Here is a 17,341-nt window from a genome sequence, read left to right as displayed (position 1 = left end):
GACGTTGATAGTTTTAACTTATTGTGCGATTAATTGATTTATCGTTTATCGTGACAGGCCTAATTGTGATCTTTGGTGTATGTCTTCCCTTCTCTCATTACCTGCTTTCCTGTGAATTAACTATCAAATAAAGGTCACTAGAGCCAATAAAACCTTAAAAAAAAAAGTCTCAGCTTTCTGATGTCTTAGTTTTTCCACAGTTGTGATTTAAGTTTTATGCAGATTTTTGATGGTTTTCAGGTTTAATCCTCTAATTGTTGTCAGTTGTTAGATTTCACTCTAGTAACTGATGCTTTTTGACAAAAGTTTTACTTCTTTGAATAGATATGTTTATTAATTTTGTTTAATAACAACAAGACAGAACAAAAGCTCAGCGATGCAGAAGAGACACAAAGAAAAGATAAGATATGGAGATACATATTTCCATCATTATATCGTCCACATCATTTCTATAAATGCTGGAGACAAGATGGGAGACACGTGTCCTTCAGCATCGTCCAAGAAGGACATCCAATTGGGTCCAAAAGTGTCAGTCTTAGAAGGGATGACACATGTTATAGTTGAGAGGAATATATCCAAAAAAAATCTTCTATCAAGAAATAGTAGGAGATTTATTAGAAATCCTTTGCAACAAAATATTCTTCAAACACAGAAAATAAGGACATTATACAACTTACCCTTATTTTGATTTTGGATATGTTTATTTGGTAGAGCAAGCAGAAGAGAAACTGGATCAAGATCAATATTAGTTTGGATCATTTTCCTACTTTCAGCCAGAATAGATTCTCAGTAAAACTGGATCTTAAGTTTTACGTTTGAACTTTTTCCAGCTGTTTCAGGTTCTGATGTTTGTTCGGCTTTTTCTTGCATTTCTGCAGATCTGAAGAATAATAACAGATGATAAAAACCTTAACCCTTTCACTGCTGTTTCACTTGGATCAGGAATTTTATAGTTTAAATTCAACTTCTTGGCGTCAAACTGCAGATATTCATCAGACCAGATCATTTCTCCAATGATCTCATATTCTACTATGTGTGTTTCCTGTATGTGTGTTACCTGTGTGTATGTGTGTTATGTGTGTGTGTTACCTGTGTATGTGTGTTACCTGTGTGTGTTGCCCCCCCTGGTGGCTGCAGCTCCACTGCAGCTGCAGGTGAAGGACACAGACCACATGACCTTTGACCTGGGCCTCAACATTTGTGCTGGAGGCCCAGTGGGCCAGGTGCATGCTGGGAAGAGGGGGTGGGGCCAACCTGTAACCAGGAGCAACAGAAGGTCAGCAGCAGGTGAGTCCAGGTGAGTCCAGGTGAGTTTATGTTTACCTGCTGGAGGCTCCCAGTGATGTCACTGTGACACAGCCGACAGGTGAGAGAGAGCAGTAAACACCACCTGACCTGAGACACAGGTTAGAGGTTAAAGGTCAGGCTGCAGGTTAAAGGTCAGCTTCAGGGATCATGTGATCTACCTGGAGATCTTCCTGAGGAATCCTGACAGCAGCACCTGGTTACCTGGCAACAGACCAGGTGGGTAGGGGGCGTGGCTTAGGTCCAGGTACACACAGAGGCTCCGCCCACTCCGGTCACACACCGTGAGACGAACACCTGGAAACACCTGGTTACCAATGGATACCTGCTTCACCTGGACAGGTGAGTCTAGTTGTTTTTACCTGAAGCTCTTCCCCTCCTGTCCATCAGACTGACCCTCTCTGTGACCTGACCCTGGAAGGTCACAACCTCTGACCTGCAACACAGAGACCAGGTGAAGAAGCTGCTGCAGTTCCTCTGGTGGCCACAGGGGGCGACGCTGATACCTGCAGTCCAACACCTGGGAGACCGAGAGGATGGAGGGGGGCGGAGCCTGGAGAGAGAGAGACATCAGAACCAGATCCAGAACCTGAGCTTTACCTGCCCACAGTGACCCCCTGCTGCTCTCTAGTGGTTTGCCGATTGATTGGCCATCGATCAATCAGCTGATTTTATGTGTAACTATTTATTTCAAACAGCAGCATCACAGACATGAACCAGGAAGGAAAAACATTATTCTGTATCAAAGTATCTTAACCTGCTGGAAAAGGAAGAAACTCATAAACTCTGATCATATTTTCAGATTCACCCTCAATATTATGTCTAATACAATAAATATTAATTAATTTTACATTTTATCTGGGTTTACATATCTAACTATATACATCCACACACATTCATATGCGTTAGCCTCAGTTTACAGAAACACATTAGTGCCATCAAACATATTTCTGTCTTGTGGAAATTATCTCTTTGTAGTTCCTTTTAAATTGTATTAATTTTTTATTTTAACTTTTCATTTAACTTGTTCCATAATTTTACCCCATGAATTTAAATACAAAAGCTCTTCCTGTTCATGAACCACAAACCTTTAAGTTTTATGTCTTATAAAAACATGTTCTGTCTGAGATCAGGCAGCAGTTTTTTAAATGGCTTAAACATTTAAATACAGAAGCCCTTCAAATTCAAATTCATCCATCCATCCATTTATCTGAGGTCAAGTTACAGGTTCAGCAGCTTCATTGTCCCTCCAGCGTGTCCTGGTCTTCCTCTCCTCCCGGTGGGACATGCCCGGAACACCTCACCAGGAGGCATCCTGACCAGATGCCCGAACCTCAACTGGCTCCTCTCCATGTGGAGAAGCAGCGGCTCTACTCTGAGTCCCTCCTGGATGACTGACCTTCTCTCTCAGGGAGAGCCCAGCCACTCTACAGACGCTGTTTCTGTGATCTCGTTCTTTCAGTCATGACCCAAACCTCATAACCATAGACGAGGGTAGGAACGTAGATCGACCCGTAAATCGAGAGCTTCGCTTTTTGACTCAGCTCTCTCTTCACCACGACGGACCGGTCCAGTGCCCGCTTCACCGCGGACGCTGGACCAATCCGCCTGTCGATCTCCCGCTCCCTTCTTCCCTCATTCGTGAACAAGATCCCGATACTTGAACTCCTCCACTTGGGGCAGGACATCTCCCCCGACCCGGAGAAGGCACTCTACCCTTTTCTGGGTCAAGACCATGGTCTCGGACTTGGAGGCACTGATCCTCATCCCGGCTGCTTCACACTCGGCTGAGAACCGCTCCAGTGAGAGCTGCAGATCATGACCTGATGAAGCCAATAGGACCACATCATCCGCAAAAAGCAGAGATGCAATCCTAAGGTCACCAAAACGGATCCCCTCAACACCCTGGCTGCACCTAGAAATTCTGTCCATGAAAGTAATGAACAGAATAGTGGACAAAGGGCAGCCCTGGTGGAGTCCAACCCTCACCGGGAACGAGCCCAACTTATTGTTGGCAATGCGGACCAGACTCTGACACCGGTCATACAGGGACCTGACAGCCCGTATCAAAGGGCCCGGTACCCCATACTCCCAGAGAACCACCCATAGGGACACGGTCGAACGCCTTCCCCAAGTCCACAAAGCACATGTAGACTGGTTGGGCAAACTCCCAGAACCCTCCAGGACCCTGCTGAGGGTGTAGAGCTGGTCCAGTGTTCCAGAACCAGAACCACACTGCTCTTCTAAAATCCAAGGTTCGACTATCCGATGGACTCTCCTCTCCAGTATCCCCGAATAGATCAGAATCACCTCGAAGCCGTGAGGAAGTTTTTCTCCATGGCCTCTCCGAACCAAGTTTTTACCTCAGCAACCACCCAAGCCGCACGCTACTTCGCCTGCCGGTACCCATCAGCTGCTTCTGAAATCCCACAGGCCAAAAAGACCCGATAGGACTCCTTCTTCAGCCTGACAGCTTCCCTCACCAAAGGTGTCCACCAACAAGTTTGATGGTTGCCGCCACGACAATGGAGGCACGGAACATGGTCCATTCAGACTCAATGCTCCCCACTTCCCCAGAATGTGTTCAAAGCTCTGCCAGAGATGGGAGTTAAAGCCCCGCCTCACAGGGGATTCCGCCAGACATTTCCAGCAGATGCTCACAACATGTTTGGACCTGCCAGGTCTGACCGGCATCCTCCCCCACCACCGGAGCCAACTCACCACCAGGTAGTGGTCAGTGGGAAGCTCTGCGCCTCTTCACCCGAGTGTCCAAGACATACGGCCCAAATCCGATGAAACGATGACAAAATCGATCATCGAACTGCAGCCTAGGGTGTCCTGGTGCCAAGTGCAGATATGGACACCCTTATGCCAGAACATGGTGTTGGTTATGGACAATCCATGACGAGCACAGAAGTCCAGCAACAGAACACCACTGGAGTTCAGATTGGGGGGAGAGTTTCTCCCAACCACGCCCCTCCAGGTCTCACTGTCATTGCCCACGTGAGCATTGAAGTCCCCCAGTAGAACGAGGGAGTCCCCAGTAGGGGCACTCTCCAGTATCCCATCTAAGGACTCCAAGAACGGCAGGTAATCTGAACTGTTGTTTGGCCCGTAAGCACAAACAACAGTCAGAACCCATCCCCCCACATGTAGGCGGAGGGAGGCTACCCTCTCGTTCACCGGGGTAAACCCCAACGTACAGGCGCCGAGATGGGGAGCAACAAGTTGCCCACTTCTGTCCAATACCTCTCACCGTGGGCAACTCCAGAGTGGAAATACATCCAGCCCCTCTAAAGGAGACTGGTTCCAGAACCAAAGCTATGCGTCGAGGTGAGACCGACTATTTCTAGCAGGAACCTCTCAGCCTCACACACCAGAGAGATGATGACATTCCACGTCCCAAGAGCCAGTTTCTGTAACCGAGGATCGGACCACCAGGATCCCCTCCCTCGGCCGCCACCCGTCACACACTGCACCCGACCTGTTTGACTGCTCCCACAGGTGGTGGGTCCTTGGGAGGAGGGACCCATGTTTCCTCTTCAGGCTCAGCTCAGCCGGGCTCCATGGGTAAAAGCCCGGCCACCAGGCGCTCGCCATCATGCCCCACCTCCAGGCCTGTCTCCAGAGCGGGGCCCCGGTGACCCGTGTCCGGGCGAGGGAACACGAGATCTAATCTTCTTATTCATCATCAGTGACTCCAATCCAGTGTATTTCTTTATATGTGTAAACATCACACTGGTGACGAGATTTGAAAACTGAGACAAAGAAAGAAAGGCAGACGTCTCCCCAGACAGCAGCTACACATCAACAAGCTAAGTACCAGCTAGCAGCTAGCTAACCAGCTAATGCTAATGACACAAGCTAATGACCCTGGTGTAGTTGTATGTAAACACCATGTTGATTACAACTACACCAGCCCTTCCACCGTTTGATAACAACACAGAACCCAGTTCAGTCGGACTGCACTGGACAAAATGGATACAGAGGTTTGAGAACTACACAGCTGCTTTCAACATTTCGGGTGACGGGCGGCTGAAAGCTCTACTGTTGCACTTACCTAGTGAATGTGTACATATTTACTACACCTTCGCAGCGAGCTCAGATAGATGTAAAATGTGAAAACGAAGCTCGAAACGTATTTTACACCGAAGAAAAAAGCAGTTCAACATCCAAGTGAAAACCTAGACACATGCTGCACAACTATCCGAGCAACACGCATGGAACAAGGAGCACTTGTGTCTGTGAACGCCATACAGCCAAAAGGTCAACTGAACAAAACCTATAAAGTTACAACCACCAACAAATCAAACAACCAGTGCAGATATTGTGGTAGGAAATATCCACATGAATGGGATTGCCCTGCACGAGGAAAAGCAGGGCAATCCCATTCATGTGGGAATGGGATTACCCATTCCCACATGAATGGGCAAAACCACAAACCCTAACCACAGGCTTTGTGGTTTAGCTTACCACAAAGCCTGTGGTAAGCTAAACCATTTTCCCAGACAATGTCGATCGAAACAAAACCTCCTGTCCAAAGCTATGACACAAAGCCCAAAGTGTAGCTTAAGCATTACAAAACCTCTAAGAAAGTGTTCTCCAGCTCAACACAAGGTAACAAAAACGATTCATCTAGCAGAGGTGATGAATATGCATTTATCACAACTGCTGTAGATAAGAAAACAGCAAAGTCTCATATTAACTATGAGGCTTTAAGATCTCAGTGATACTGGATTCAGGCGCCACAGTGAACATCATCAGTGACTCTGTCCTAAACCTCATCACCATAACCACAATCAGTCCCACCTGATGCTAATGTTTTTTCCTATGGCTGTTCTACTCCGCTACAACTAGCTGGTATGTTTGTATGTGAAGCAGAAGCAAACAACAAAAAGACCAAATGCTAATTCTATGTGAAAGCAGGTTGTGTCATGTCCTATTCCCTGTTAGGAAATGACACAGCTAATCCATTAGGCCTCATCAAAGTGGTAAACAGTGTCTCAGCTACACCAGAACCCACAGTGGCAGAAAGACTCAGACAGCCACCCAGAACCTTTTCAAGTCAAGCTGAAGGACTTTCAAGTCAACCTCCACATGGACACTAATGTTCAGCCAACATGTTAGACACACAGATGTGGCCCGTTTCACATCCGTCAGAGAGTAGAACATGGCTGGCTACCAACAGCTAGAGCTCCACCCTGACAGCAGGTACGTTACAACATTCAGCATAAAGGTCTGAGGAGATACAAGCTTCTGCAGTTTGGCATATCTCAGCGGCAGAGGTATCTCAAAATGCCGTCTGCCAGGCTCTAAAAGGAGCGAAGGTGTGAAGAACCTCAGCGATGACATCATCATGCATAGAAAGACACAAGCAGATCATGACAAAAACCTCACATCAGTGATCCAGAGGCTCTTACTCTTAATAAAGATAAGAGCTCAACAAAAGATTAATTTTTTGGATTCATCTTCCAAGCTGGTGGTATGTCTGCTGACCCAAAGAAAGTCACTGCAATCCAGGAAGCTAGCGCACCGCAGTGAGAAGCCTGCTAGGCATGGCGACATGCAGCTCATGTTTTATTAAACACTTTGCTTCTATTTCAGCAACACTTCATGAACTGACCAAGAAAGACACACAATGGTGCTGGGAATCCAATCCAAGCAAAAGCCCAGAAAAACCTGAAAGACAAACAGTTTAACCATTGAGATTGATGTGATATATTGACCCTAACAAAGATACAGAACTGGCTGAAGACAGAAGCCCTGTTTGCATAAGAGCTATTCTTTATCAACTTGGAAAGGAGACACTGTAGCATAAGCTAGCCTAGTTTGTGAGAGACACTCATAAACAGAATGAGAAGCATTGGCAGTAGTGTGGAGCTGTGAACATTTACATCTCTAAAGACGCCCTTTCACTTTAGTTGCTGGAAGTTATATGGAACAATCCTCATTCAGAACCACCAGCAAGAATTGAACGATGGTGACCAAGGCTTCAACCATACGACCAGTGAGTAGACTACAGGAAAGGAACGGATAACCCAGCTGACTACATGTCCAGATGTTGCTCAGGTCTAAAGTATGGTTCCCTAACAAGGACCAATAAGCAGAGCTTGTAGTTGAGAACTGTTCATCCTGCAGGCCAACATCCCAGTAACTCACCTTAAGCCGCTCCAAATGCCAGAACTATCAGAATCACCGTGGAGTTCAGTCAGTCAGCGCTGATTTCTATGACCCACTACCATCTGGAGAGAACTTGCTAGTTACAGTGGATGAGTGGATACACTATCCAATAGCTCAGGCTGTTAGCTCTATTATTCTTGTCCTGGACAAAATGTTTTCAATGATTATTGAAATTCCCAGACGTCTCTAAACAGACGATGGACCTTCCTTCAACAGTGAACATTTTCCAAGGTTCCTGACAGTCCTGGGCTGATAACACCATAAGGCCTCAAGCAGACAGAACAGCAGAGCGATTCATGTGTTCATTGGGAAAAGCAGTCAGAGTGTCACACTGCCAGGGCGTCGCCTGGCAGCAGACATTAAACTCATTCCTCTGTGAGTACCACTCTACCCCACATAGCACCACCTGCAGCAGATCTCATGTTCCAGCAGAAGATCTACATTCAAATCTGTAACGTTGTGGAAAACACCAGTGATCAGAAACTGGACTGCAAAGGCAAAAATGAATCTTAATGCAGATGTAAATCATCATGCCAAGCCCAATGCTCTCCAACTGGCGACATCGAACCGGCAACCAAAACGCAGCAACCTGGCAACATCCAGCAGCAATGGACATTCGATCAGAAGAAACTCCTTCTTCAAAAAGATCAGTGCAAATTTTCTTCACCTGATTCTGGAAATAAAGATACAGACATTATTGTTCCATCATCACTACGGGTCCAAACGGCACCACAGGCCCACAGAACTGAAATACATAAGAGCTGGAAATGATATAAGGACTAAAACTTTATCAATGAGTTACTTCAACAGTTTGTGTTCGACAGTAATTATGGACTAATTTACATTTTGATTTAACAGTTCACACCAAATAACACTTGGATTAGTTTAATCTCAGCTGCTGCTTTGTGTTGATTGTTAGGAAATATTGATGTTTTGATCCTGTGATGCATTTCATCACTGAATGACATCAAGTTTGTTTTAAAAGGAGAAGTTAAAAAAAGAGTGATGTAATTTATACAGTGGTGCTTATGCATTTATGTTACAGACTGTCAGTGAACGCACCAGGAGAAAGACTGATCTCTGTGTTATAGAAAACAGATTGTAACCATGTATTGATCTATCAGAACCATTTCCTATAATTGATTAGTAAAGCTTCATCGACTCCAGTTTATTTCTTCATAAATGTAAACATGAGTTTTGTCTTCATTCATTTGGAAAACATCAGATCTACAGTTACAGGATGTGTTGAAACAAGGAGCTTCTGGAGACCGTTATGGCAGATCTGAACTTTGACCTCAATATGAGAAACTTCAGCCTGACAGGAAGAACCACAGAGCTGTGAGGTTAAAGGTCATCTTGTGAAGTTGGGATGTTTTTTCCAACAGGATCCAGAAGAATCAGCTCAGATGTTGGACTGGATTTCATTTCAGTGTCTTTAGTGAATGTTGCTCCTCATTTCAACAGTGGAGATAAAAAGGCTTTTATTTTGGAGAAACTTTCATCAACATCAATATTTCAGCTAAATAAACATGTTTGATGAAGGAAAAGCATCTCAGACTCAAAGCAAGATGGCAGAGAACTAAACTTATTAAATATTAGACAATTTAAATTCACATAATCATGGTGGTAGAAACCATTTGTTTATTAAAACTTAATCAGTGTATTTGTCTTATTTGATGTTTGTTGTGACGTTTACTGCAAACAAACGAGGTCATCAGTAATTAGTCCAAGTTTATTGTTTATTGATCGTTCAGAAAATCCAGCAGCTGTAATGAACCACAACAAAGGTCAACAAGGTGAAACAACTTAAACAGGTGATGAACTCAAAACCACTCGCACCTTTTTATTCTCCGTCTCTCTATCCTTAAACACACCCGTTGCCATGGCAGCCGCCTGCGCCCCGCAACCCGAGCAGAGATTAGATTAAAACATTCAGTCGTTATGATATCAGGTTTCCAGGCTTGATATTTAATGACTGATTATTGATTAGCCTCTCATGAACACGGCGGCGTCTGATTGGTTCATTTAAACTCCTGTTGCTCTTTGAGTCGCTTTTTATTGTTAATGGAACCGAAACGCACTTTAACAATAATTACTGAGAATATTGATTTGAACATGTTTTTTATTCTTTAATAAAGTTTAAAACGTTTTGGATCTTTTGATAAGTACATCAGAACAGGAAGTGCTGGTCTCAGTTTATCACCCCCTGCTGAGATTTAAAGTGTTAAAAACGTTACATAATATCTGTCAGCCGTTCTTATCTTATGTTGAAAGTTTCAGCAGATAAATTTATGCAAAGGTCAAATGTTGGTTTTTCATTTATGCACAAACCTGAACTTTACATCGACTGACGTATGAAGACAAGCTGGATTAGATCTGGTGCAGGAGGGGAGGGAGGGATTTCTGTTGTGTGTGTGTTTCATTAGGTCTATGTGAAAAAAAACAATAATGAGACTTTCATCAAAAAAAACAAAAAAAAACTGTTTTATGTCCCAACATAAAAAACAGTCGTGTGTTTTGTTTTACACTTTTTAAAATCTATTTATTTTAAATTAAAGTTTGTTTAATGTCCTTCCTTTCCCCCCAAAAATCAGCCATTGCCCCCCGGGCAACACTCCCCTGGAGCCGGTCCAACCAGAACCAGAACCAGGTTACCTGAGTCCAGGTGTGCGGCAGCAGCAGGGGGCGGGTCAGAGTGTGGAACCTCCAATCAGATCGCACCTGGAGGGAGGAGTCAGCATGAAGCTCCACCCCCTTCTGCCCAGCAACACTGCAACCAATCAGAACGCTGGGATCCTGTTGGACACACAGAGGACCAATCAGCTGCAGGGGGACGGAAGTAGATACCTGATACCTGTCCATCAGAGGACAGGCTGACCTGGACCAGAGTGAGTGAACCATGAAGAGCTCCAGAACCAGAACCAGTAGAACCGGTAGGACGAGTAGAACCAGTACATCCGGTCCAGAGGTAACTATGCACCAGTGACATCATCAAGGTGTTTTACCTGAGTGTTTGGTGCTGTGAGTCTGTAGACAGATCCAGACTGGAGGAGAGGAAACCATCGACAGGAAACACCTGAGAACTGCAGCAACACCTGGAGACACAGAGAGCAGAGACAGGGACACCTGGTGGTCAGGGTAACCATCAGGTAACTTCCTGTTTCTCCTCACCTTTTCCTTCCTCTCTGGCTCCGCCTCCTTCTCCCTCATTGGCTGGTTCTTTGGGTCCCGCCCCCAGCTGACCACTGGACCAATCAGCAGAGCCGTAGCAGAGAAGCCCAGCTGAAGCCCCGCCCCCTCATCACTGCCACCAATCACAGCGTTCCTCCAGGCCACGCCCCCTTTGGACTCCATCCTGATCACCATGGAAACGCAGGGATGGGGGGGCTCATGAGCTGTTACCATGGCAACGGAGGAGGAGAGCTCTTCATCACATGAGCCTTCACCCTCCTCATCCTCCTTCTGGTTCCTCTGGATGTCGTCACTTCCTGGCTCCGCCCCCCTCATCCTCAGGTGTGTTGCCATGGTAACAGAGGGGCTGAGGATGAGCAGGTGATCCAGAGAGAACTGCAGGTAAACTCTGCAGAAACACAGGAAGTCAGATTCCCCTGCAGCTCTGAGCATGCTCAGTAGAGCCCCTGATGGTTCTGGTTCTGGTACCAGACTGGAACTGGGTCAGAACCAGCTGGTTCCAGTACCTGCTGGTTCTGTTGGAGAGGAAACTGTTCTGGTGTCGGCAGGACGAGAACTCTGATTGGAGGAACCGCTCCGTTACCATGGTGAAGCTCTGTACACACACCAGGCTGCCTGAAACACACACACACAGTAACACACACACACACACACACACATGTTTATGCGGCTGTCTTTGTGGGGACTTTCCATTGACTTCAATACATTAAAGATCTGCTGTTGTTGTATCAACCTTCCAGACTCTCAGGTTCTGGTTCTGGTTCTGATCTGCATCCAGAACCAGAACCAAGAGAGAAGAAACAGCTTTTAGCATCTATGCACCAAACATCTGGAACAAACTTCCAGAAAACTGTAAAACAGCAGAAACCCTGACTTCCTTCAAATCTCAACTAAAAACCAGCTGATTAGAGTTTTAATATGTAACAATGTTTTGTTTATTATATGACTTTGTGTTTATGATGTAAAGCACTTTGAAATGTCTTGCTGCTGAAATGAGCTATACTAATAAAATTTGATTTTGTTTTGATTCATTTCTACATCCTAACCTTTAACCTTTACCCTTATCCAAACCAAAACTCAATTCACCCCTTAGTCCTAACCCTGACCCCTGACCCCAAAACAACCTTCCCCTTGTGGGACCACAGGGAGCAGCAGGTCTCCACAATGTATTCGTTCTGGATCTCCACAGTGAATGACCCGGTTCTGGTTCTGGTTCTGGTTCTGGTTCTGTTCTCCATGGTGGTTGGATTCACTCAGCAGTTCATCATCTTCATCATCATCATCATCATCATCATCTGGTAGCTTATTAATAAACAGTAAAATGTTTTAATGTCTAATGAAGCAGCTCTACAGGTTTGATCTCCATCAGAGGATCAATGATGCTGATCAGCTGATAATCTGACAGATTAATTTATTATGACAGGATTAATAATCTGCTTCTGATTTAATGCAGAACTGGAACCAGGTCTGAGTTGGGAGCTTGGATTTCAAGTCCTTTGAAGTCATTTTTATAAATAATAAACCAAACGATGCTCTCATTGTAATGAAGCCCAGTGGTTTTGAATTTGGATGAGATGGTAGAATAAATATCTGTCAGTTAAATCTAAAGCCAATTTCACATCTCAGTGTTGATGTGCTGCTGTCAGAGGAGGGGAGTAAAACTACATGCCAGAGCCGCGGGGGCAGGTGGGAAAGAAACTGTAGGTAAAAACTGTTTCACTCAATTTTTACCCTCCATCCTGTGATGGACCCGGTTCATCTTTATGATGGGACAGAGAGAATCTCCTGAGTTCAGGTCCAGAACCTGGTTTCTGATTTGGACCCGGCTCACGAACACGCTGCACATTAACATGGATACGACTGAACCACCAGATTTATACAGCAAGACTCAACATAGCAGCATCACCATGGTAACCCAGAGTCGCTAACGACGTTAGCTAGTCAGTTGTCTCAGTAAAATAAAAGTAAAACTCTTTATGAACTTTAAATACCATACCAAACCAACTTTATTTATAAAGCACATTAAAACAACCACAGCTGATACAAAGTGCTGTACATAAAATAAATAAAAACAAATAAAAACTCTTAGTTTAAAACAAACAAACATACAATATAAAACTAGATCTCGCTGGAGTTGAAAGCCAAGTCAAATAAATGGGTTTTAAGACGAGCTTTAAAAGTGGACAGTGAAGGGGCCTCTAACCTGCAAAGGCAGGTCATTCCATAACTTAGGACCCCGACAGAGAAAGCTCTGTCCCCTCTGAGCTTCCTTCTAGATCTCGGTCCCTCCAAGAGACCGATAAGGTATGTAAGGGTGAAGAAGCTCAGTGAGGTAAGCCGGGGCAAGATCATGCAGCGATTTAGGAATTTTAAAACGGATCCTAAAATAAACAGGCAGCCAGTGAAGTGAAGCCAAGACAGGGTCACATGCTCTCTCTTTCCAGTTCCTGTCAAAAGTCTTGCAGCCGCATTCTGAAGCAGTTGCAGACGTGAGAGCAGTGACTGACTGACTCCCAGATATAGAGAGTTACAGTAATCCAGTCGAGTTTAAATAAAAGCGTGGATCACTGTTTCAAAATGCTGCCTTGAAAGAAAAGATTTCACTGATGCCAATCGCCTTACATGATAAAAACTGGACTTAACCACGGCTCTAATTTGGCTGTCCAATTTAAAATCACTGTCCACTATTGGAGAAGGGTGGGGCGCAAAACTCTCAAATATATGGATAACAAACAAACCACAGAGACGAGTTCTTACTGCCAGCCACGACGGGTTGGGAGATTTATTTATACACTCTACCACGGCTACATCGTACAAAACAGTTTCTCAAATCTCAAAGTCTCAAAATCAAAAGTCCCCAAAATCTCTCCGTTCTTTGTCTACAGACATTCTTATAGCTTCCAATGACGTCGGCTTTGCGTCAAGATTCTGGCTGCCCATTGACTGAGTGTGTTGGGAGTTTCCACGAATTTCTTACTGACCTCTCATCTGAACATCTGCTCCATCTCAGAACTGCAAAACAAGTCAATTAATAATAATTGTTGTTCTTATCTATCTAAACAGCTTACTTTCCAACCCGAGTTTTGGTCTAACATTTTGTACTTTCCCAGACAAAATCAGGTCAATTTGACCTTTCTGACACCAGATATCTTTTCCCTTAAAAACAACTCTTAGGAAGTATTTCTGCTCTAACACCACCTTAAAACCAAGATCTGTAATAACAGGTTTAAAATACACCTCCAAGGGTCCCAGATCAACAGAGGAGGACTCACAGGAGCCACTGGGTCCGAACACCATCACCTCTGTTTTCTTTTCGTTAAAATGTAAAAAGTTCAAAGCCAACCAAGCTTTAACATCATCTAGACATGCCAGGAGATGTTTGATTGACTGGACATCTTTCTGCTTCAGGGGCACACCCCCATCCTGCCAGACCGACACTGGCTTCCTCAACGAGCTCAACAACTTCTTCGGAAGATTTGAGGAGCTGAACAATAATCCTGCGAGGAAAGCGACGCCACTCCCCGATGAACTGGCGCTCAGACTAGAAACATCAGCAGTGCGGAAGGTTCTGAGGAAGGTCAACGCGCGGAAAGCTGCAGGTCCGGACAACATTCCAGGTCTGCTAATCAAGGAATGCTCGGACCAGCTGGCCCACGTGCTCACCGACATCTTCAACACGTCCCTGGACCAGGCTGTCGTCCCACGGTGCTTCAAGTCTGCCACTGTCGTTCCGGTCCCGAAGTCAACCACCATCACATGCCTTAACGACTTCCGCCCCGTCGCACTGACATCCACCATCATGAAGTGCTTCGAAAGACTTGTTAAGGACCACATCATCTCCACGCTCCCCATCACACGACCCTTTCCAGTTTGCATACCAGTCCAAGCGCAGTGCTGAGGATGCAGTCTCCACTGCTCTCCACCTGAGCCTGGACATCTGGAGGAGAAGAACACCCACGTGCGGATGCTGTTCCTGGACTTCAGCTCAGCGTTCAACACCATCATCCCCCAAGACCTGGTGGGCAAACTGGGCCCCTTAGGAATTAACACCCCCCTCTGCAACTGGCTACTGGACTTCCTCACTGACAGAACCCAGGCTGTCAGAATGGAGAACAACACCTCCGATGTCATCACCCTGAACCAGGCACCCCTCAGGGCTGTCCTGAGCCCCCTGCTGTTCACCCTGATGACCCACGACTGCCGTCCACACTTCAGATCCAACCACATCCTGAAGTACGCGGACGACACCACAGTGGTGGGCCTCATCCGGGACAACAACGAGACGGCCTATAGGGAGGAGGTGCGGCATCTGGTAGACCGGTGCAGAGGAAACAACCTGATCCTGAATGTCAACAAGACCAAGGAGATCATCATAGACTTCAGGAAATCCAGACCCACCCACACACCACTCCTCATCAACGACTCAGCAGTGGAGGTCGTCAGCAGCACCAAGTTCCTGGGGGTGCACATCAACGAGAACCTCAGCTGGTCTCCCCACATCTCCTCACTGGTGAAGAAGGGCCAGCAGCGCATGCACTTCCTGCGTGGGATGAAGAGCATCCCTCCCGCCCCCCATCCTTCAGACCTTCTACAGAGGGACCATCGAGAGCCAACTGACCAGCTACATCTCCATCTGGTCTGGGAGCTGCAGGGCCTCTGATGGAAGTCTCTACAGAGGGTGGTGAGGACAGGGGAGAAGATCACGGGGGCTCTGCTCCCCTGCATCAAGGACATCGCAGAGAGGCGCTGCCTAACTCGCGCTCACCAGATCCTCTCCGACCCGACCCACCCCAACCATGGACTGTTTTCCCCCTGGCGTCTGGCAGAAGGTTCTGCAGCATCTTGTGCAGAACAACCAGACTACTGAACAGTTTCTTCCCCCGGGCCATCAGACTGCTTAACGCCACATAACACACACAAACACACTCACACACACACTCACACACACACACACACACTCACAAACCAAATCACCCCCCATGGACATGGTCAATACATGCACTTTAGTTTAGTTTTTTCACAACACTGAACCGAGTGTATTCTATGGCACTTGTATTGTATTTATTTATTTATTGTGTTTTAAGGTTTTAGCTCTGCTACACTGGTAGCCAAGTAACGACATTTCGTTGTCAAGATTCACCTTGAGTTTTTTTTGTACAATGACAATAAAGACAATAAATCTTAGACTACGTCTAAGATTTACTTAGACTTAGTCTAGGTCTAAGTAAATCTGGCAATATTCAGCATAACAATGAAATGAAATCCAATGTTTCCTGAGGATAGAACCCAGAGGCAGTAAATAAAGACAGAAAAGCAGTGGGCCCAGAATTGAGCCCTGTGGTACACCATATGACATTGAAGCAGTAGATGATTCAGAGTCTCTAATATTACTGGAATGTTCTGTCCTCCAGGTTGGACCTGAACCAATTAAGAACAGTGTCATCAATACATACAATAAGCTGTAATCACGATATTAAAATGTCGTGGTCGGCTGTATTAAAGGCAGCAGTGAGGTCAAGTAAAATCAGAACAACATGATTACCAGAATCACATGCTGAAAGGATGTCATTAAAAACTCTTATTAAAGCAGATTCTGTGCTATGAAGAGTTTTAAAACCTGATTGGAAAACCTCCAGAATACCATCCTCATCTAAAAACTGTTTCTGATGGTATACAATTGTTTCTAAAACCTTAGAAAGAAAAGGCAGCTTCAAGATGGGCTGATAATTTGCCAGAACAGAAGGATCAATGCCAGGTTTTTTAAGCAGTGGCTGCACTGCTGCATGTTTAAAACTAGCAGGGACCACACCTGAGGACAGACTGCTATTTATAATTGCACAGACAGTCTGCACTATGCTAGATAAAATATCTTTAAAAAGTCGTGGAGGGACAGGATCACGGGGGGAACCTGCTGGCTGAATATGGCCAACCACATCCTCTAAACGTGAGACAGTCAGGCTCAAACTGAGTGAAAGCAGCAGAGCGAGGGACCGAAACGGAGCGAGGGACCGAAACGGAGCGAGGGACCGAAACGGAGCGAGGGACCGAAAAACAGAACGAGGAACCGAAAGGAGCAAGGGACCGAAACGGAGCGAGGGACGGAAACGAACGAGGGACCGAAACGGAGCGAGGGACCGAAACGGAGCGAGGGACCGAAACGGAGCGAGGGACCGAAACGGAGCGAGGGACCGAAACGGAGCGGGGACCGAACAGAACGAGGAACCGAAACAGAACGAGGAACCGAAACAGAACGAGGAACCGAAACGGAGCGAGGGACCGAAACGGAACGAGGGACCGAAACGGAACGAGGGACCGAAACGGAGCAAGGGACCGAAACGGAGCGAGGGACCGAAACGGAGCGAGGGACCGAAACGGAACGAGGGACCGAAACGGAGCAAGGGACCGAACGGAGCGAGGGACCGAAACGGAGCGAGGGACCGAAACGGAGCGAGGGACCGAAACAGAACGAGGAACCGAAACAGAACGAGGAACCGAAACAGAACGAGGAACCGAAACAGACGAGGAACCGAAACAGAACGAGGGACCGAAACGGAACGAGGGACCGAAACGGAGCAAGGGACCGAAACGGAGCAAGGGACCGAAACGGAGCGAGGGACCGAACGGAGCGAGGGACCGAAACGGAACGAGGGACCGAAACGGAGCG

General features: G+C 46.1%; 1 protein-coding gene across 1 annotated transcript in view; it reads right to left on the bottom strand.

Annotated features, from left to right (window-relative positions):
- Positions 1-17,341, bottom strand: part of LOC129355256 (CST complex subunit CTC1-like) — a 78,088-nt gene that overhangs the window by 4,243 nt on the left and 56,504 nt on the right. The window contains 9 exon segments of the mRNA XM_055024779.1: positions 1,107-1,254; positions 1,324-1,395; positions 1,467-1,602; positions 1,668-1,741; positions 1,812-1,858; positions 10,141-10,281; positions 10,491-10,580; positions 10,657-11,065; positions 11,184-11,292. Coding sequence (XP_054880754.1) covers positions 1,107-1,254; positions 1,324-1,395; positions 1,467-1,602; positions 1,668-1,741; positions 1,812-1,858; positions 10,141-10,281; positions 10,491-10,580; positions 10,657-11,065; positions 11,184-11,292 — 1,226 coding nt within the window.

This window comes from Poeciliopsis prolifica, unplaced genomic scaffold, assembly GCF_027474105.1.
Source record: "Poeciliopsis prolifica strain line A6 unplaced genomic scaffold, Auburn_PproV2 SCAFFOLD128, whole genome shotgun sequence".
NCBI classification, from domain to species: domain Eukaryota; kingdom Metazoa; phylum Chordata; class Actinopteri; order Cyprinodontiformes; family Poeciliidae; genus Poeciliopsis; species Poeciliopsis prolifica.
This window is presented reverse-complemented; position numbering and strand designations above follow the sequence as displayed.